Source organism: Suricata suricatta, chromosome 2, assembly GCF_006229205.1.
Source record: "Suricata suricatta isolate VVHF042 chromosome 2, meerkat_22Aug2017_6uvM2_HiC, whole genome shotgun sequence".
NCBI lineage: Eukaryota > Metazoa > Chordata > Mammalia > Carnivora > Herpestidae > Suricata > Suricata suricatta.
In genome coordinates, this window is record NC_043701.1 from 161331608 (window position 1) to 161352806 (window position 21199).

At 39.1% G+C, this 21199-nt stretch overlaps 1 protein-coding gene across 1 annotated transcript in view; it reads right to left on the bottom strand.

Moving 5' to 3' along the window:
* Positions 1-1188: 1188 nt before the first annotated feature.
* Positions 1189-21199, bottom strand: part of PCGF6 (polycomb group ring finger 6) — a 35949-nt gene continuing 15938 nt past the window's right edge. Inside the window, exons 8-10 of the mRNA XM_029932510.1 lie at positions 19023-19121; positions 12175-12261; positions 1189-2401 (exon numbers count right to left, since the gene is read on the bottom strand). Of these exons, the coding sequence (XP_029788370.1) occupies positions 2345-2401; positions 12175-12261; positions 19023-19121 (243 nt within the window). The 3' untranslated portion in view covers positions 1189-2344. The remainder of the gene's footprint in view (positions 2402-12174; positions 12262-19022; positions 19122-21199) is intronic.

Below are 21199 nucleotides of genomic sequence, written 5' to 3' on the forward strand. Positions count from 1 at the left end.
ACAAACCATGAGATCATGACCTGAGCTGAAGTCGGATGCTCAAGTGACTGAGCCACCCAGGCACCCCTTTGATATTCTTGGAGGTCAAGTCCAAGAGGAAGCAAAAAATAAAGGGTAGATCTCTTTGTGACTCTTAGTATTTACCAGTGTCTGCCTTTTATTAAGGAATGTATGTATATAACCCATAGGCTATATGTTCCATTTCATTTTAATCTTGTCCACATAATATCTAAAGAGCGATATCCTTTTGACTGGCTTATCACAGAAGTGTTTATTAAATAATTACATTTAATATTCTGCTTTAAAATAAGTATTTTCCCATATCATGGAGTCCTTGGAATATCCTGCCTTATATGTCTAAAACCTTGGGCCATACAAAATAGTTTGTCCTAAGAATGTGACTTATGGCGAATGCCTATTTTTGTATACTTGGGGCCCTGGGACATGCTGTATCAGTGTGACCACTGGGTGGATGCTGGACTCTTGATGGCTGAGTCAATCATATGGGCACTGGCAGCCCGTGGGACTCATTCCCGTTAAAGCCCCTGGACACTAAGGCTCAGGTGAGCTTCCCTGGTTGGCAACAGTTTTCTATGCTACGTATCATTGCTGAAAGGATTAAACACTGTTCCCTGTCTCCGTGGGGAGAAGACAACCAAAAGCTTGTATCTGGTTTCTCCTGGACTCAGCAATATACATTTTTTTTCCCTTTGCAGATTTTAACTGTATCCTTTTACTGTAATAAACTACAAGCATAAGTATAATGAGTCTTTCTAGTGAACCACTAAACCCTGAAGGCAGTCTTGGGGGGTGTGGCTGGCTCAGTCAGTAGAGCATGCAACTCTTAATCTCAGGGTCATGAGTTCAGGCCCCACATTGGGCTTGGAGCCTACTTAAACCAAACCAAACCAAACCAAACCAAACCAAACCTGAAGGCAGTCTTGGGAACCCCTGACAAAGATACATTAGCATGGGACAAGAATAAAGATGGTGAGTGATGTGGGTAAGGAACATTTAAGAGGCAATGAATTCCACAGTTGCTACTCTGTCCCCTGTCAAATAACATCAGGTAAAATCAGTGAATGTGCATAAAATACCTGTTTGATGGTATTTTAATTTGGATACTTTATCTCTTAAGGAATTTTGGTTATTTCTGTTTCAATACACAATAAACATGAACATTTAAAAATAGGTTAAAATAAATTTTTATTAAAATTTTTATTAAAGGTTAGAAGAGATTTGTACACAATTCACAAATTCTTTACAAAACAATTGCCAAACCTCATTCATTTGTAGTTGTTTCTATATGCAGACTTGGAAATTTTGCAGAGAAATAGGGTCTACAAAATATTGTTTTAAAAGTATCATAATGCTAGCCTTAGGCAAAATAACATTTAAAACTGAAATCTTTGCACGTGAGTGAACTCTCAAACACCCGTATTCTTTATCCCAGTGACAAAGTAATGGGAAAACGAACATTAAATTGACTTACTGAGGAAACAGTGAGCAAGTATTCTGTAAACTTGCAAATTCACTCGTTTCTTTATTACTTTCAGAACCAGTGGTGTTACAAGGTATTGACAACCAAACTAGGACTCAAAGTGAATGCTAACCAAATTAACATTCAATAATAAAAATAATGTTTCAAAGAGGCACCCCTTGTTGTAAGATATGTTAAAGCAGTCTTTATTACACTGAAGGCTTATGGTCCAGGCCACAAACCCTGCAGGAGACAGTCTCTTCACACAGAATGACGATTCATCCCTTTTAGAAGTCTAGATCATCTCTGTAGTAGTATTGCTGGTAAAAGACAGACACGTTCACAATATGATGGCAACATACAGAAGTGGCCAGTAGTCTGGGTCTTTCTCAAAGAGGTACACTCTGTAGTTTAACAAAGCCTGGCTTTGAATCTTCAGTTCAAAAGTATACTTCTTTTCCAAAAGGATGACTGCCCAACTGATACCATTCCAGAGAGCAGCATCCTAACCACAACGGGAAAGGGATATGGCTCAACAAAGAAGAAAATAGTAACCAATTGACCTCAATGATTAGGAAGCAAAATCAATGTCAAAGTATTTGAGATCACAAGGAATTTTAAAATTCAATGCTTTGAAAATTTACCCCTGAGCTATGGATGCTTTTTATGTATAGTTTCTAGTGAAACAGATGCATTCCATCATTCCAAGTTGTACTTATAAATGTTATGAATCTAGGTGCTGAAAACAGAGAAGTTATGTCTCCAACAGCACAAAGTGGTAGCAATTACATGTTTTGTGGAAATCTTTGGTGAAATGCAATCTTGCAGAAGCCTCCTTATTTCATTTCCCTCTTCCTAGAATCTTCAAGTAATTTTCAGAGGAGAAACTACAAGACCATAATGAAGGACCAGCAGACCATCCTGAAAAGAAAGAAGAAAAATGTTTTGCAGTTATTTGAAAACCAGTTGTGTAAATGATGAAGTCAAGTCAGATATTATTTGTCACAGCCCACCACTAAAGGGTCCAAGACCCTTACCCTTATTCATTATTCTAATGAATAGATTTACTTATTTGTCTGGCCGCCAAGTTTTCTGTCTGCCTCAGGCAAGGATTATCACTCCATTGAGTGAGCCAGTAAACAAGATAGTTCTCCATCCCCCAAGATTGCTGAGGCAAAAGTCGGGGCGCTTCTTTGATATGCATTCGACTCTGTAGCCTGCCTAGGTCAGCTTGCCTTGTTTTTCCCCCCTGAAGACTATATAAAGAATAGTTCTTTGAATAAACGCTCTCTTTCGCCTGATCGAGAAACCGTGAGTTCAGTCTTTACTCTCTGCGTCTCCCTCTCCTGCCCCCCTTTTCTCTCCCTCCCTCAGGAGAAGGACCCATGGCGCCTGCCGCCCTAACCTGAGGTAGAGGCTGACCCCGGGTCCCGCTCTCCGCGGGGCTCGGGCTGCGAGTGCCGCCGCAGCCCAGAGTGGAAGCGGATGGACAAACGGACTTGCGTTCCGGGTCCCACGGGTTAAGACTCCTGTGGGAAACAACTATGACGAGCGAACGAGCGTTCCGGGGCTGCGGGTTTAGGACAAGCGCACCGGGACTGAGTAGCGGGTTACGACACTTATTCATTCACCTTATCACCAGATATTCCCTGTCAATGTGTCAATTTAATGATACTCAGGTTATTCTGAAACTCCATAATTACCTAGGGTTGTTTATGGCTAAATAGTTCTCTGAAAAGAACGCAAAGAGATACACCTTTCCTTCTGCACAGACTACTTTCCTGAAAAAAGACTCAAGGGTCATAAAGCACCATGGATCTGCTAAGAAATTAAATATTTATTTCCATGTAAATGCAGCTCACTACTATTGTTAAGAAAACTTTGAAACTCTTACCCATTTATTATACATTTTAACTGTACCTAGAAAACTGTGCATAACATAGTTTAACCTTTCTTTGATTAGAGTCTAGAGTCATCATTATGAACACTGAGTACACTGCTCTGTAACACAGTGTTGTCTTCAGTCGCTGGGCAACTTTTACCCTATACTAAATGATTCCAGATACTGTGTTTCTGAATCTTTTCATCCGCTTTTTTGGGCTTCTGTCTCCTCTTCTGATATCAGTCTTAATCACCTGTGTTCTTACCAAGTCTGCATCCAGCAAGCAATACACCTTTTAAAGGTGCTATTTCTTTTTTTTTTTTAATGTTAATTTATTTTTGAGAGAGAGAGAGAGAGAGAGAGAGCGCGAGCGAGCGAGCGAGCGCGAGCACAGGGAAGGGGCAGAGAGAGAGGGAGACAGAGGATCCCAGGTGGGCCCTGCACTGACAGCAGAGAGATCATGACCTGAGACCATGAACTAAGCCAGAAGTCATGACGCTTAACCGACTGAGCCACCCAGGCGCCCCTACGGTGCTATTTCTAATCTAGTGTAAACTGGAAAACTAGCTAAAAAGTAAGACTCGTTGGGGAAGTGTGCCATGAGGAATGGGCTGACTTTGAGCAATATGAAAGGGAATGGTGACATGCACCTCTTGCATTACCAATCACATTCTAGCTATTTCTCTCTCTCTCTCTCTCTCTCCTTTGTTAAGCTTTTCCATGGCCCTACTTCCTCATCTCTCATTCATTACACAATTCACTGCAATCTGGATTCTCTTCCTGGCAACTCTAGTGAAAACTCACCAGAATTCTAGAAAAGGGTTCATAAGTTCAAATGCCCATAAGGGCCAGGAAATAACATAGATGAATATGTGAGTTAGGTATTGTGAGTCCATAGGGTGTGGGGACCAGTGGTAAACTGGAGAACAGATACATAGCTACAGGAATTAGAACTCAAAAACATTTAAAACACAGTAAGCCATGCAATACATAATTTTATACTATGTTTGGCCCATGGACCATCAGATCTATTCTAGACTAATTATTCTAATCTAAGTAAATGGATTTGTATTATAACACAGAAAGATTCTATCAATGTTCTTAGAATATGAATTTATTTTACATGTTAATTTTTTGCATGTAGTTATTCATATTTCAGAAATGAAAGTATCATTTGCAAAATATGACATGCTGAGATACCAAACTGAAAATAGCTTACAAGTGATTTTAAAACCTCAAAACCATGTCAATATATGTATAAAATCACATTTTGTGAAATGAAATAATTATAATTCAAATCTCTATGTCTATTATATTTATATTCTATGTATAGATATAAATATTATTTGTATTTTATATTTAGATGTCTCTATCCATGGTCTTCTTGAACTATCCAACCAGAATAAGTCTTCTAAAACATAAGTCAGGGGCGCCTGGGTGGCTCAGTCGGTTGAGCCTCCGACTTTGGCCCAGGTCATGATCTCACATTCGTGGGTTCGAGCCCCGTGTCGGGCTCTGTGCTGACAGTTCAGAGCCTGGAGCCCGTTTCGGATTCTGTGTCTCCCTTTCTCTGCCCCTGCCCGCTCATGCTCTGTCTCTCTCTGTCTCAAAAATAAATAAAACATTAAACATAAGTCAGAGTAGGTCACTTCTATCCTTGGTTTAAACCTCTACAAAAATAATTTCCCATATAAATTTCTCAATTAAAATCCAAAGTTCATATATGGCCTATAAAGTCCTATACATGGTTTTATTCTGCCTGCCCACATATCACTCCTACCATTCTCCCCTTTCCCACTGAGAAGGTATATTATTCATTTGGTGAGAGGTCCTGAGAGTCCATGAACCTTACATTGTTGTCAATGAGGACTTGAATTCTATTATAGGTTAAGGTAAGGGACTTGCTCATCTCTGAATCTCCCCATGTGTTCATAATAGTGCCCTGTAAATATAATAAAACCCTGAATTGTAAGTAGCTTGTTCTGTTGAGTGTTCAGCAAGACGAGGAAATATTTCTAAAAAATTTTAACTTGATAAACGAGCGATGTCTTGCAATATTAGTACGTGATGCTCAATGTCACAAGGTCACAATTGAACCAATGGTTTTCTCTCTCTCTGTGGGATTGTGGGGGATCATCTCCCATACTCAGATGCTCGGATCTTAGACCACGGTATTTAGCAGTAATCAGTGATTTTTCAGAACACTGGAAGGTACTTACAACTGGCACTAGTGTATTTTTTGTCACTTCAAAATACCCATGGACAGTCCTTTGCTTTTCCGTACAAGAGTAAGCTTAGGAATGCTTTGCTTCATTCTAGGTCAGGCTGCCTGCAGATATAGACCCTTTCCTCTGCTGCTTTATTGCCAGTTACATTAAATACAGTACATGACAAGAGTTTACTAATACTGTACTGTAGTTGACATCTCTGAGTGTATACAATGGCCCCCATGCAGGAAGATTCCATTGAGCCAACAGATAGCAATGGTATTTGGTTACCCTTCTACTAAGAGCCTGAGCTTTAAGTTCAAATTTTCAACAGGTGAATCTTGATCCTACCACTAACTAGCCAAGTGATCCTGGATAAGCCATTCAACCTCTGTATGTCAGTTTTCTAAATGATAGGATGCACCAATGGATGTTAGAATAGAGGGCAAATTTTGAGGAGAAACAGGATATCTACATAGTTTCAAATTTCTCCCCATGACATTATTAATTCCAAAGAGAAAAACCTACCAGGATTAAGTGTCTCCTTTTGATTCTGTGAGGATGACACATCACTTGTATGTGATGTGCCAGAAACGCATAATCTCAGTCTACTCATGAGAAAACACCTGACAAACCCAAATGAAGGACAGTTTATAAAATAACTGACCAATACTCTTCAAAAGTATCAAAGTCATGAAATGAGGAAGGACGGAGAACAGGGAGAAGACAAGGAGACATGAGGACTAAATACACTGATCCTAGGACAGAGAAAGGACAATAGTGGGAAAACTAGCAAATCCAATGTCTGCAGTTGTGCTAACAGTATTGTAACAATGTTAATGTCTTAGTTTTGATGATTGTACTGTGGTTATGCAAGACATTAATACTAAAGGATGCTGGGTGAGATCTACATAGGAACTCTCCAGGGAACTATTTTGTAACTTTTCTCTAAGTTTTAAAGTATCTCAAAAAAATGTTTTTTTAAAGAAAAAAATGAGGGGCGCCTGGATGGCTCAGTCAGCTAGGCTTCCAACTTTGGCTCAGGTCATGATCTTACATTTGTGAGTTGGAGCCCTGCATCGGGCTCTGTGCTGACAGCTCAGAGCCTGGAGCCTGCTCTTGGATTCTATGTCTCATTCTCTCTCTGCCCTCCCCCACTTGTGCTCTGTCTCTATCTCTCAAAGATAATAAATGTAAATAAAAATTAAAAAAAGAAAAAGAGAGATAGTAATTGTTACTTTTTTTTTTTAAGTTTACTTATTTGAGAGGGAGAGGGAAAGAGTAAGCATGAGCAGGGGAGGGGCACAGAGAGTGCCAAGCAAGCTCCATGCCATCAGCACAGAAGCCTACAAACTGTGAGGTCATGACCTGAGCTGAAAGCAAGAGTCAGACACTTAAGCAACTGAGCCATCCAGGTGCCCCAATGATTGTTATCTTTTGAGGTTACTGTGCGGCTTACACAAGATAACACATGTTCTGGGGCACCTGGCTGGCTCAGTCAGCGGAGTGTGTGACTGTTGATCCCGGGGTTGTGAGTTTGAGCCCTATGCTGGATGTAGAGATTACTTAGCTCAAGAAATGTTAATTATTAGTATTATCTTTTTTTTAACATTTTATTAATTTTTGAGAGACAGAGAGAGAGTGTGTGATCAGGGGAGGGGTAGAGAGAGAAAGAGAGACACAGAATCTGAAGTAGGCTCCAGGCTCTAAGCTGTCAGCACAGACTCCAATGCGGAGCTCAAACTTACGAACCATGAGATCATGACCTGAGCCGAAGTCAGATACCCAACCAACTGAGCCACCCAGGCGCCCCAGTATTATCTTTTTCTGAGCTCTAAGCAATTTCACATCATATATGTGTTGTTTCCTCAATTAGCCTGGCAGGCTAATCAATGGATTTTCCGATTTTCTTTTCACTTTCCAACCCAAGTAACTTCAAGACTTTTTTTTCACTAAGTCCTAACTCCATTTCATTCTATCACTAAATTGGCTGAATTGCAAAAATAATTACATTTCATGTATCTTCATGTTCTTTTTCTTGCTCAAGGAAAAGCGAGGTACTTTTTCAAAGAAACAGAAAGGTGACTAAGTTCTCTTTCTTTGTAAATCACATACAAAATTCAAGTTAATAATGACAGCCATTAAAAAAATAATGGTCCCTAACCATTGTATTGCTAATTAATTTTGTTTCTCTGACAAACCATTATTACAACTAAAGTATACCTATAAAAACTAAAGGATAATTACAACCTATAATATTGCAGTAACGAACAGTTAGCCTTGGAGCATCCTTCCAATACTCAATTACATATAAGGTTCATTAGCAAAGTTATAAAGCTTGTGACTTTAAAAAATCCAAATACCAGGGCACCTGGGTGGCTCAGTTAGTTGAGTGACTCTTGATTTCAGCTCAGAGTTGTGATCCTATGCTTGTGGGATCGAGCCCTGTATCAGGCTCTGTGCTGAGTGTGGAGGCTGCTTGGGATTCTCCTTATCCCCCCCTCTCTCTCTGCCCGCCCCCTGCTCGAGCATGCTTTCTCTCTCTCTCTCTCAAAAAAAGAAACTAAATGCTATTAAAAAAAAGTTATGAAAAACTGAATGACCACGAATGACCAAATGAGTATTAAATTGGAGGTTACAATAAAATGTTAGTAAGTAAGCAAATCTGCAAATATAGAATCTGTGAATAATGATGACCAGCTATATATTCTTTTGGGCCCTACTTCTTTCACTGTTATGCCTGTGCAATTCATCCATGTTGCTGCATATGATAGTTGTATTTAATTGTATGTATATGTCACAATTTTTATTCATTTTTTGTTGGGCATATAGGTTGCTTCCAGTTTGTGGCTATCATGATCAAGCCATTATAAACTACCTTGTACATGTCTTGTGGTAGACATAATATTCATTTCTATGGAGTCTACTCAGGAACAGAACTGCTGGGGAATAGGGTGTATATACATGGCGTTAGTAGATATTATCAACAGAATTCCAAAGTGATTTCCACTACCAATGTACCTTAGTTCTAGTTGTTCCACATCCACACCAACACTTACATTGTGAGCCTTTTGCATTTTGCTAGGTCAGCTTAGCTAAACTGGAACCATATTTCCCAAAATCCCTTCCCTTTGAGCTTAGCCAACAGAGATTTGTTAAGGAGGCAGAAGCCATTATGCTCTGGTCATCATAGAGTACCAGATGCCCATCCAGCTTACACACATCGTTGCTGGTATGCTGGCTCACACTGTAGGGACAGGGCAGCAGTCAGGCCTGCCACTAATTCTTTTTGCTCCCACAAGAGCTCCACCTTCAGCTTCTCCAAGTTCTGGGCCAAAGACCACCAGCTTTGTCACTGATGATGGAACCAATAAGACACACATTCCAGTTTCCACTTACAGGTGCCAGTTTTTTTTCATTATTCCCCACTCACGTCTGTCTTTTCTTCCACTTAATTGCCCTTTTGATTTACAATGACTACGAGTCCATAGGCACTATCTCTTAATACATTTCTTCACCAGCCCCTACAGCTGTTTAAGGTATAATCCCTTACTATACTATTCCATAATGTTCATATTGGTTCTATTTCTCAGATGAAATCCTAACTGTTAAAACTGGTGAGTCCAGGGGTGCCTGAGTGGCTCAGTGGTTAAGGGTCCGACTCTTGATTTCAGCTCAGGTCATGAACTCATGATTCCTGAGTTTGAGCCCCACATTGGGCTCCCTGCTGACAGTGCGGAGTCTGCTTGGAATTCTCTCTGTCTCTCCCTCTCTGCCCCTTCCCTGCTCACTTGCTCTCAAAATAAAGAAATAAACTTAAGGGGCGCCTGGGTGGCTCAGCCAGTTAAGTGTTCGATTTCAGTTCAGGTCATGATCTCATGGCTCCTGAGTTAGAGCCCCAGGTTGGGCTCTGTGCTGACAGCTCAGAGCCTAGAGCCTGCTTCAGATTTTCTGTCTCCCTCTCTCTCTGCCCCTCCCCTGTTTCAGAATCTGTTTCTCCCTCTCTCTCTCCCTTCCCCCCAAATAAATCATAAACATTAAAAAATAAAATAAAATAAATAAACTCAAGAAAAAAAAAAAAAAAACTGGTGAATCCAGGTAAAGCATAGATAAATGTTCACTGTGCTATTTCCTAAGGTTTAAAAATTTTTTCTATGGGGTGTCTGGGTGGCTCAGTCGGTTGAGCATCCAGCTTCAGCTCAGGTCATGATCTCACGGTTCCTGAGTTCGAGCCCCGTGTCGGGCGCTGTGCTGACAGATAGCTCAGAGCCTGAAGCCTTCTTTGGATTCTGTATCTCCCTCTCTCTCTGACCCTCCCCTGCTAGCACACTCTCTCTGTTTCTCAAAAATAAATAAAAAACATTAAAATATATGTATATATATTTTTAAAAATTTAAATTTTTTTTCTAAGTACAGGATACCTGGGTGGCTCAGTTGGTTGAACGTCTGACTTTGGCTCAGGTCATCATCTCACGGTTTATGAATTCAAGCCCTACGTTGGGCTCACTGCTGTCAACACAAAGCCTGCTTCAGTCCCCCTCCCTAACCCTCCCAAGCTTATGTTTTCTCTCTCTCTCAAATAATTAAACATTAAAAAAAATTTTTTTAATACAAAGATTAATAGAATACCTTTGTAACCATTACTCAGTTTTATAATTTTACCACTTTCCTTTGTTTCAAATTTCTTTTTAAAGTGATGAACATTTTATACCTTCTTATCTGAAAGACCAAAGTGTTATCAACCCTCATTAAATCTGAGTGGTGGGTGCAAGGAAATCTGTAGCAAATTAGTAAAAAGAAAACCAAGAAAAAATAAATGAAAATTCTCCATAGTGCACCAGTCATTAAGGCTGCACAAATTTCAGCCACAGTTCTTTACAGGCTGGTGGTAAAGCACAGCCAAAAAATCATATCAAAACATACCAATTCTTTGTTTCCTATCAAACAAAACATGTGCCTTCTCTATGTATGCATTCCACTGCTTAATATTTATCCAAAATAAGTGAAAGCAAAACTGGTTAAAAAACATAAAAAGGAGGAGGAAGAAAATGTATACTTGTATAAGTGTTCACAGCTACTTTATTTGTATTTTTTATTAAAATGTTTTATTTATTTTTGAGAGCGTACAAGTGGGGGAAGGGCAGAGAGAGGGGGACAGAACATCCAAAGCAGGTTCCGCACCAATAGCAGTGAGCCAGATGTGGGGCTCAAACTCACAAACCACAAGATCATGACCTGAGCTGAGCTCAACCCACTGAGCCACCAGGTGCTCTTCTAATTTATTTGCATTAGCCAAAAACTGGAAATAGCCCAAGTGTCCATGAATAGGAAAATGAATAAAAAATGGCATGTTATACAATGAAATACTAGCAACAAAAAGAAACAAACTATTGCTATATGGAACCACATGGATAAATTTCAAAATGTATGAGAAGTGCCAGACACAAAAGAATACTTGATTCCACTTACATGACATTCCAGAAAAAACAAAGTTAATCTATGGTGAACACAAGTGTAAATATTTATGACTCTGGATTAGGCAATGGTTTCTTAGATATGACACCAAATCCAGAAGGAACCAAGGGTGCCTGGGTGGCTCAGTTGGTTAAGTGTCCAACTCTTGATCTAAGCTCAGATCATGATCTTGGGGTTCCTGAGTTCAAGCCCCATGTCAGGCTCTGTGCTGACAGTGTGGAGCATGCTTGGGATTCTCTCTCTCCCCTTTCTCTACTCCTCCCCTGTTCAAATATACTTGCCTGTGCTCTCTCTCAAAATAAATATATAAACTTTAAAAAAATGAAGGAACAAAAGGAAAACCATATACAATGCACTTCATTATAATCGAAACCTTTTGTGTCACCACAAAGAAAATGAAAAGACAACCCACTGAATGGGGAGAAAATTTTTACAAATCATATATCTGATAGTGGACAAGTATATAGAATTTATGAAGAACTCTTACAACTCAATAATAAAAATCTCCAATTTTTAAAAATTAACAAAGGATTGGGGCGCCAGGGTGGCTCAGTCAGTTGAGCATCTGGTTTTGGCTCAGGTCATGATCTCACGGTTGGTGGGTTCGAGCCCCGCATCAGGCTCTGTGCTGACATCTAGCTCAGAGCCTGGAGCCTGCTTTGGTTTCTGTATCTCCCTTTCTCTCTGATCCTCCCCTACTCACGCTGTCATTCTCTCTCAAAAATAAATAAAACATTAGAAAAAAATATTTTTTAATGGGCAAAGGATCTAAATAGAAATTTCTCCAAAGATACAAATGGCCAATAAACACATGAAAAGATCTTCAACATGATTAGTCATCAGGGAAATAAAATCAAAACAATTATGAGAGACCACTGCATACAATAGAATGGCTAAATCAAAAGAATAGAGGAGATGCCTGGGTGGCTCAGTTGGTCAAGTGTCCGACTTTTAATTTTGGCTCAGGTCTGTCTCTTCCTCTCTCTCTGCCTGTTCCTTCCCCTCTTGCACACTCTCTCTCAAAATAAATAAACTTAAATAAATTATGGAATCTTTATTACAACTGTTGATAATATTTATTTCGTTAAACAATGTGCCCGTTGGCAAGTATGATGAAGCCTAGGACCTACCTGCATTGCAGTGTCACCGATGGCACGTCGAATCTCCCTTAGAGTCTGATACCTCTCCAACAAGTGATCGCCACAGATGATATCTACCTATGGGCAAACAAGAGTATCAATCTGCTTTCCTGCTTCAAGTAACCATATGAAAAAAAATTAGGAGAAACCAACATAATTATTTCCAAACTAGACTTTGCTATTTCAGACAGATTAAATGCTCTCAAGACAGATTTTTAAAACTTGCTATAAAAGGAAGTAAAATGGAAGGACCATTAGAAGATATAGCAGGATAATGGCATAGTACAGCAGATACTCAAAATGATTCCCTTGAATCTCTAAGAACAAGTAAAATCACATTTGATATATTCAGCATAAGGCGGCACAGCACTTTAAGTTCCATGATAAAATGATTAAGGGTACATAATATTTAAAAAGGCTTTTAGTTATTTGAATAATTATCTTATAAGGAGTATCTCACTTTCCAACAATGAAGAGTCTAACAGTGACATAAAGTGCACACTAAGGATCTGTTTTATGGATGGAACATCTGAAGATCTTTTTAGTTCTTTGGTAATGTCAAAGCTCTAAGGTAAATCCTAATTTTACAATGAATGCTCTAGAAAGAATGATGCTGTTCAGTGACATACTATAAGGCAGTAAGATTCCAGTATACTTACTTGATAAGACAGAAATACAAATCTTCAATCGTTCTTTGTCTTTCAACGAGTGCTCCTTTCCCAGTGCCTTAGAAAATGGGGTCAGGTTCTTGATGTCCTATTCATATAGATCCCTGCAGTGACTATAGCTCCTAACGCCCCTATTAGTTTATGGTGTGGCAGTTGTTCTTGTCTTCTGATCCAGAAGAGAGTATCACCTCTGACTCTTAGTTCTCCTATCCCTTTCTTCTCACATGCAATCAGTCACCAAGCCCTGTAGCTTCTTTCTTCATAATACCTCTCAGTGTTCCTATCATTCTTTCAGCGGCTGCCCCTGGGCTTAAAGCCAAAATCCCCTTCTAACCAGATTTTCCTACTTTTAAATTCCGTTTACTCTAAAAATCCCATCACATGCGAACATATTAATCTCCTTGAAAGCTTCAGCACAGATGGGGAAGAATAATAAAAGCAGTTGCATTTCACTGAGAAGCCACTATGTATATCATATGTTATGCTATGTATCTAATCCTTACATTGTTGTGAGCTAGCTATAATGCCCATTTTACAGACAGAAATACTAGGAGGTAAAGACATTTAACTTTCCTAAGGTCACAAAGCTAATACCTAGCAGAGTCCAGATCTAAGCCCAGGTCTGTCCCCATGTCTTTCTCCAAAGCCTAAGTGCACATCAGGTGTTAGCAAACTTGTTCTACAAGGGGCTAGATACTAAATATTTTAGAGTTTGTAGGCCCTAGGACCTCTGTCATATTTACTCAATTCTGCCACAATACATGAAAACAGGCTTAGTATGGCTGTGCTCCAATGAAATTTTATTTATAAAAACAACGGCAGGCTAGATCTAGCACCTCTAGATTTCAAGTAAATGCACACTATAGATCTTAATGCATAACTCAAATTAGTACCAACTTTTTATTTTTTAAAGTTTGTTGAAAAAGTAATCTCTACACCTAATGTGGGGCTCGAACCCACAACCCTGAGATCAAGAGTCATAAACTCCACTGACTGAGCCAGCGAGGCACTCCCAATGAGTACCAACTTTTGTGTCTCACACTTACTAGTTTCAAGATTGGCAGAGCAAGACTTGTTTGCAAGATGACTTGAAAGCAATGATAGCGTATTACGTGCAGTGAACGTAGATCCACAAAAAACTAAAAAATCTGGAAACTATCATCATGTTTTAAGTAAGTATTCAGCAATCCAGAGACCATCACTCTTCGTGGTCTTCACCTGATGGTATACATTTATGGTCTGGTTACTACAATTTTCTTTTCAGCTAAATCTTTTTTTTTTTATGTTTTTATTTATTTTTGAGACACAGAGAGAGACAGTGTGAACAGGGGAGGGTCAGAGAGAGAGGGAGGTACAGAATCTGAAGACAGGCTCCAGGCTCTGAGCTGGCTTTTAGCACAGAGCCTGGCATGGGGCTCCAACCCACAAACCCTGAGATCATGACCTGAGCCGAAGCCAGATGCCCAACCGACTGAGTCACCCAGATGTCCCTCTACAACTTATTTTAAAAAACAAAACAAAAAATTTAAAAGCCTTAATATAGCACAAACATCTCTGAAGCACACAGTACCTCTAATAGCGATGTTGTGTTCCATTGTATAAATATGTCATAACTTTTTATATTTACTTTTTTATTTGAGAGAGAGAGAGAGAGAGAGAGAGAGAGAGAGAGAGAGTGTGCGCGAACACACAAGTAGGGGAGAGAGAATATCTTAAGCAGGCTCCATGCTCAGCATAGAGCCCGACATGGACCTCAATCCCATGACCCTGGGATCATTAACTGAACTGTAATCAAGAGTTGGACACTCAACCAACTGCCCACCCACATACTCCTGAAAATATAATTTATAAACCTATTTCCCTGATAAACACTTAAGTTGCTTCTGATTTTACATACTGATTTTTAAAAGTTCCCTGACTGTAAATATTTCACAAAATACTTCATTCAGGGGCGCTTGGGTGGCTCAGTCGGTTAAGTCTCTGGCTTCGGCTCAGGTCAGATCTCACGTTTGTGAGTTCGAGCCCCGCATCAGGCTCTGTGCTGACAGCTAGCTCAGAGCCTGGAGCCTGCTTCCGGTTCTGTCTCCTTCTCTCTCTGCCTCTCCCCCTCTCATGCTCTGTCTCTCTCTGTATCAAAAATAAATAAAACATTAAAAAAAAAAAAAAAAAAACTTCATTCAAACAGTCACATCTCTGAGGTTCCCACAAACATGACCCACATATTTGGTAGTTTGCAGATGGACTCACGGCACTGAGCAACACAGCAAGGATATGTGGCCAGATCAGCAATGGAAAAACATATAGGTGGAATATGGACAGATTCAGGCACAGGCTTCCTATGGTCCCCACTCCTAGGTCAGGAGAAGACACACCCAGAGTACTGCTTTTCCTAGCACTGGAAATGTAACCCACTTGTGTAAGGTCTCTGTCCAGGGAAGCCCATTTGAAGTTCAGAGTGCAGGGTTTTACTGAGGGCTGTTCATGTTGGCATTGTCTGCTTCTAGCAACTACTACGTTAGGGACTCCCAGAAGGAAAGCATGTATTCATCATAGATCCATCTTACAGTGTAGACACAGTGAAACACCCTAACTAGGGAACAATCTGCACGTCAAAATGTTAGGGAGGCAAGGGCCAACTGTATAAGCAGGCCCTTCTAAAGAGGGCAGCCTCAGGTCTGCTTTATTAACTCTTTTTTCTGTACTATCTTTCTACCTCTGGAGTATCCAAGTCTCAGGCAGAAAGGATAACTATAATATTTCTAAACCTCAGAGAAGAAATCAAACTGGTAGTCTAAGAAGGCATGAAAAATCTGTATTTTTTGGGGGTGCCTGGGTGGCTCAGTCAGCTAAGCCTCCGACTTCGGCTCAGGGCATGATCTCACGTTCGTGGGTTCGAGCCCCGCGTCAGGCTCTGTGCTGACAGCTAGCTCAGAGCCTGGAGCCTGCTTCCGGTCTGTGTCTCCTTCTCTCTCTGCCCCTCCCCCTTTCATGCTCTGTCTCTCTCTGTATCAAAAATAAATAAAACGTTAAAAAAATCTGTATTTTTTAAACCCATATTTAAAATTTTTTTTCTTTCAACATTTATTTATTTTTGAGAGACAGAGAGAGACAGTGTGTGAACAGGGTTGGAGCAGAGAGAGACATAGACAAAGAATCTGAAGCAGGCTCCAGGCTCTGAGCTGTCAGCACAGAGCCCAATGTTGGGCTTGAACTGATGAACTGCAAGATCATGACCTGAGCTGAAGCTGGATGCTTAACCAACTGAGCCACCCAGGTGCCCCAAAACCCACATACATATATATTTTTTTAGAAGCAAGATCACATTATAGATTCCAAGACAGGATTTTTCACTGAATGAGCTATTGGCATACTTGTTCACACAGGTTTCTTTCTTTGACAGAAAATTCTTTTTTCTTGTCTGGCAAATTCCTATTCATTCTTCAAGCCCATTCTTTGACTCCTCCAGAGTTAAATCATTCACTCCTGCACTTGTCACACTCACCATATCCAACTGTTGGTCAGTTGTTTTCTTGTATATCTTAGCCACAACTGAGTTCCCTATGGCATAAGTTTTCTCTCTCATCTTTATACTCTTTAGGCCAAATACATAGATGCTCAATTTAGCATCAATAGGTAAAAAATAAATGGTAGGGACACACCATATGATATATTAGAGTCTGTTTAAAAAGTGATTTGGGAACAATTTAAAAGGATAAGGTCATATCCTAAATAAATAATAACCTGTCTTTTAAGGTGGAATTAATTATGGTAGGATTAACAACAAAATATAGTATCACTTATTTTACATAAATAACTTTTAATGATCAATGTGATGTTTATTTTCTATGTCTTGTTTCATAAAACAAAAATAAGATCTGAAGATCAAACAATGTACAAAGGAACACAAGAGTAGCTATAAGACAAAATAAAATAAGACATGAATTCAAGATACCACTAACTCAAACACGGTAATCCAGAAGCACTCAGGCTTCTATGTGATGGGATCTACCCAGACAATTACTGATTTCTGATTTTGAATTAACTTAAATCTCTTAAAAGAATACATGATCTGTTTTTTTTTTTAATCTTTCATTTAACAGTCCTGTAGTAATCATTTATTCCTGCTAGAAATAATCCTAAGCGAAGGCTACATACCTATAACAAAGCACACATTTCCTACTTGGGAATAACTGGTTTAAAGATCAGCATAGAGGCTCAAGTGACTGGGTTCACCAAGCATTTTATTGTGATTAATGGTTAACAAGCTCAATATTCTGTTCATATTAGAAGTAACTCTTGTTTATTCTCTCTCTTGGATTTAGAAGGTCTAAACAATTTTAGTCACAATATCTGCATATTGATAGGTCTCTGTTCTATCATTTCCACATTTTGGTGAAATAGTAATTTATATGAGTGTTACCACCTATATAGTCCCTGAAAAGGAAATAAATATTTACTGAGACAGCCAAGAACTGACAGAAAATTAAATGTTGAAATTTTTTATAATTTTATTTCAGGGGTGCTTGGATGGCTCAGTCGGTTGAACATCCGACTTTGGCTCAGGTCATGATCTTGCAGTTTGTGAGTTCAAGCCCCACATTGGGCTCAATGCTGTCAACACAAAGCCTGCTTTGGATCCTCTGCTCCCCTCTCTCAGCCTCCCCCACTTGCACTCTCTCTCCAAAATAAACATACATATATATATATACATATACATTATGTATATGTATATAATTTTATTTCAAAATGCTGAAAGCCTTAAATTCTATGATATGAACAAAACCCCACATATTTGCACAGTCAAACCAATCTGGCAACCACATTTCTTAAAATACCAAATGAAAACTTATAAATGGTAATTGCATTCTAATCATTATGTAGCCACAGAAGAAGTAATCTATATCCGACAGAAAGCTCTCTTAGGTGGCACTTCTTAGTTACTTTATATAATCAGGTGCAACTCTTCTGAATTCTGCTTTTAGAAATAACTGACTGTTATTGAATCACTTACAATTCTTTGTCCAAGGGTCTCTAACCAGTTACCTATGTTTTTAAGTTTTAATATTTATTTCTTTTAGAGAGAGACAGACAGACAGACAGAACATAACAGGGGAGGGATAGAGAGAGGGAGACAGAATCTAAAACAGGTTCCAGGCTCTGAGCAGTCAGCACAGAGCCCGACTCAAGGCTCTAACTCACGAACTGCAAAATCATGACCTGAGCCCAAGTTGGATGCTTAGCCAACAGAGCCACCCGGGCGCCCCATCCAGTTACCAGACGACTAGGAATAACCTCAGGTAAGCTGTGGCTACATGGTGACAGATAAGTTATTTTCAGTTTTCAGTTGCCATGAGAAATATGTTAATTTAATTAATAGCAAATAGGTGTTTTAAATAGAAACTATTTCTTGAAATGTTACACATGATGGAAAACAAAATCCTCCTTAAAATTTAAGGAATGAAGGGGCGCCTGGGTGGCTCAGTCAGTTAAGCCTCCAACTTCGGCTCAGGTCAGATCTCACGTTCGTGGGTTCGAGCCCCGCATCAGGCTCTGTGCTGACAGCTAGCTCAGAGCCTGGGGCCTGCTTCTGGTTCTGTGTCTCCTTCTATCTGACCCTCCCCCTCTCATGCTCTGTCTCTCTCTGTATCAAAAATAAATAAAACATTAAAAAGAATTAAAAAAAAAAATAAAAAAATTTAAGGAATGAAAGAAAAAACAAAACTATATAGATGTTTATTTTCAGGGGGCCACATTCTATTTACACTTCATGTTCAACAATACATGAGGTTCAAGTTCCTACCTTATAACAAGAACATATTACATGGCTAGGATGGGAGATCCTTTCTAATGTTCAAAAAACGCAAAGATGTCTGCTGAAGAGAAGTGGATGGATGATAAATAACATTTTGCACTATCAAAGAAGTGGGGAACTGAGGTTCATATCCTCAGCTCTTCTCTGACACTGACAGGTAGTCCCCAATGCAAGGGAGAGTAGACAGTAAGCAAGTGTGATTAAAGTGGGCCTGGAATCACTGTGTCCCAATATTCAATTAGTATTGTAAGTATCTACATATTATAAAAGCTACAGCATGAAATCCTATTTAGAATCTCCTCCATATGCTAAAGATAATCTCACAATTTCATCCGTCCTTTTACACACATGTACTCTACCTGACAAGCTGGATCAAGACCCATTTTTCTTCTGAGGAATTTTTCTACATGCCCAATAGTTGCTTCTCCAGAAACTCGAACAAACTTCTTTTCCAAGGGCTACAAAAATAAACATAAATATTTTCAGAATAAATATATATAAAATATACAAATCATAAAGTAAATTTTGTACCAAAGATGTTCTAGAGATTTATGAAAAAAGAATTACTGTGAAATTTGAGCTAATTTACCTACCAAAGATGAAAATAGGAATTTTTGCTTAGCTTCCCCTCTCTGAAAAGTATGTCAATTTTTTTTAATAGGAAGGCTGATTTATTTTAATCTCATCAAAAATAAAACTTAGAGTAAAATGTATTGACAGAGAGAGAATATGTAAGGCTAAATTACGTCTAAAACAGTCTAGCTTCCTCAACAAAAAAACTGCAAGGGAAAAAAGAACAAGATTGAGAAGGAACTGCTACACTGAAAAAGATGTGAGAAATATAAATAAGAGAAATGTCAACCAATTACAATGTATGGATCTTATTTAGGTCCTGATTTAAACAAACCTACATAACAATTTTCATGAGATAATCTAGGAAATTTAAGTAGCATGTGGATATTTGATTAAGGAATTACTATTAGTTTTCAAGACTGTAATATTACTATATGTTTGTTTGTAGAATGTCCTTATCTTTTAGAAACAAATCTAATTCTTTGCTGATAAGAAAGATAGTCTTGGATTTGCTTTAAAGTTATGAGAAGTGGTGAAGATTTGGATGAAATGAGATTGGCCATGAGTTTATAATTACTGAAGCTGAGTTATGCACATGGGTATTCATTTTACTATTCTGTCTACTTTTGTGTAAGTGTGAAAATCTCCAAAATAAAGGGTTTTCTTTTTTTAAGTAGAAAATAAAAAGACTGACATCTAGACCTATGTGGCTGAAATCTGACCCGACGGTCTAAGGTAACAGGGAGAGAGGTCACAGGTTTTAAAGGAGAAACTAACACTTAGCCTACTACCTCATCTCCAAGGCAATTTTAAGGATGCTATTCTCTAATATGAAGGAAAAGCTGAGGTAATCAGAACTAAAAGCGTACCTTTTAGGAAAACATGAGAAGTAGGTTAGGCACGCATTTGTTCTATATAACAGCACTCAGCTTTCTTATCTGTAGTTTGGTTTCTTAAGATATTTCCTTATAATAACACTACCCTCTATTACCACAGGGCAGCAGACAGCACAGGTGTTAAGTGCAGGTATTCCAGAAACAGACCGCCTGGGTTTAAACCCTGGTTCTGCCATTTTCTAGCTATTAGTCTTTAGGCAAGTTGATGACCCTTTCTGTCCCCATTTGTAAAAGAGATAATGAATGAAAGCACCTACAATACCTCATAGATTTTATCAACAGAAAAGTAAGTTAATGTATGTAACTATTAACAATTCCTGGCACGTATTTGCTACTGGTGTATTGTGATCATTTCACTCTTTCTGTAAAAGAACTGGCCTCTTAATATCTCATAAGACCCATAAGAGGGTCTATGCAAGAGATCTTCATCCCATGGTTATGGGATAATGATGTAATCTAGACCAAAATGGTAAAGTTCCATGTTCTTTTATTGTAGGTACAGGAATCATCTCACAAAGCTAAAGCAGTCTCACTCAGGAGGAGGTACAGCCCTGCCCCAGGTGGAGTCCCCAGGAAAGTATCTCACTGCAGGTGGCACTTATTAGCATGAGAATCCCATCAAGGACCTTGAGAAGCTGCTCTTCTGAATTATCTAGCTATGCCAGTCTGGCAACCAGTACTTTTTTTTTTTTTTTGAGAGAGAGCAAGTGAGTGGGGTAGATGGACAGAGAGAAAGAGACAGACTCTTAAGCAGGGTCCACACTCAGCACGGAGCTGGACATAGGGCTTGATCCCACGACCCTGGGTTCATAACCTGAGCTGAAATCAAGAGTCAGACACTCAACTGAACCAGAAGATTTTTAAAGGTTAATTCCCTGGGCTTACCTCAGGTAAACCAGCAGAGGACAGTCTAAATTTCTCTTATTTCTAAATTCTTGGTAAATACCTCACCCTAAGTGTTTGTTAAAATTAATCCAACTTAGCTAAAGTTATAAGTACTATACTTTTTTAAAAAGGTTTTATTTTTGAGGGAGCACGAGCAGGACAGAGAGAGAGACAAAGGACTG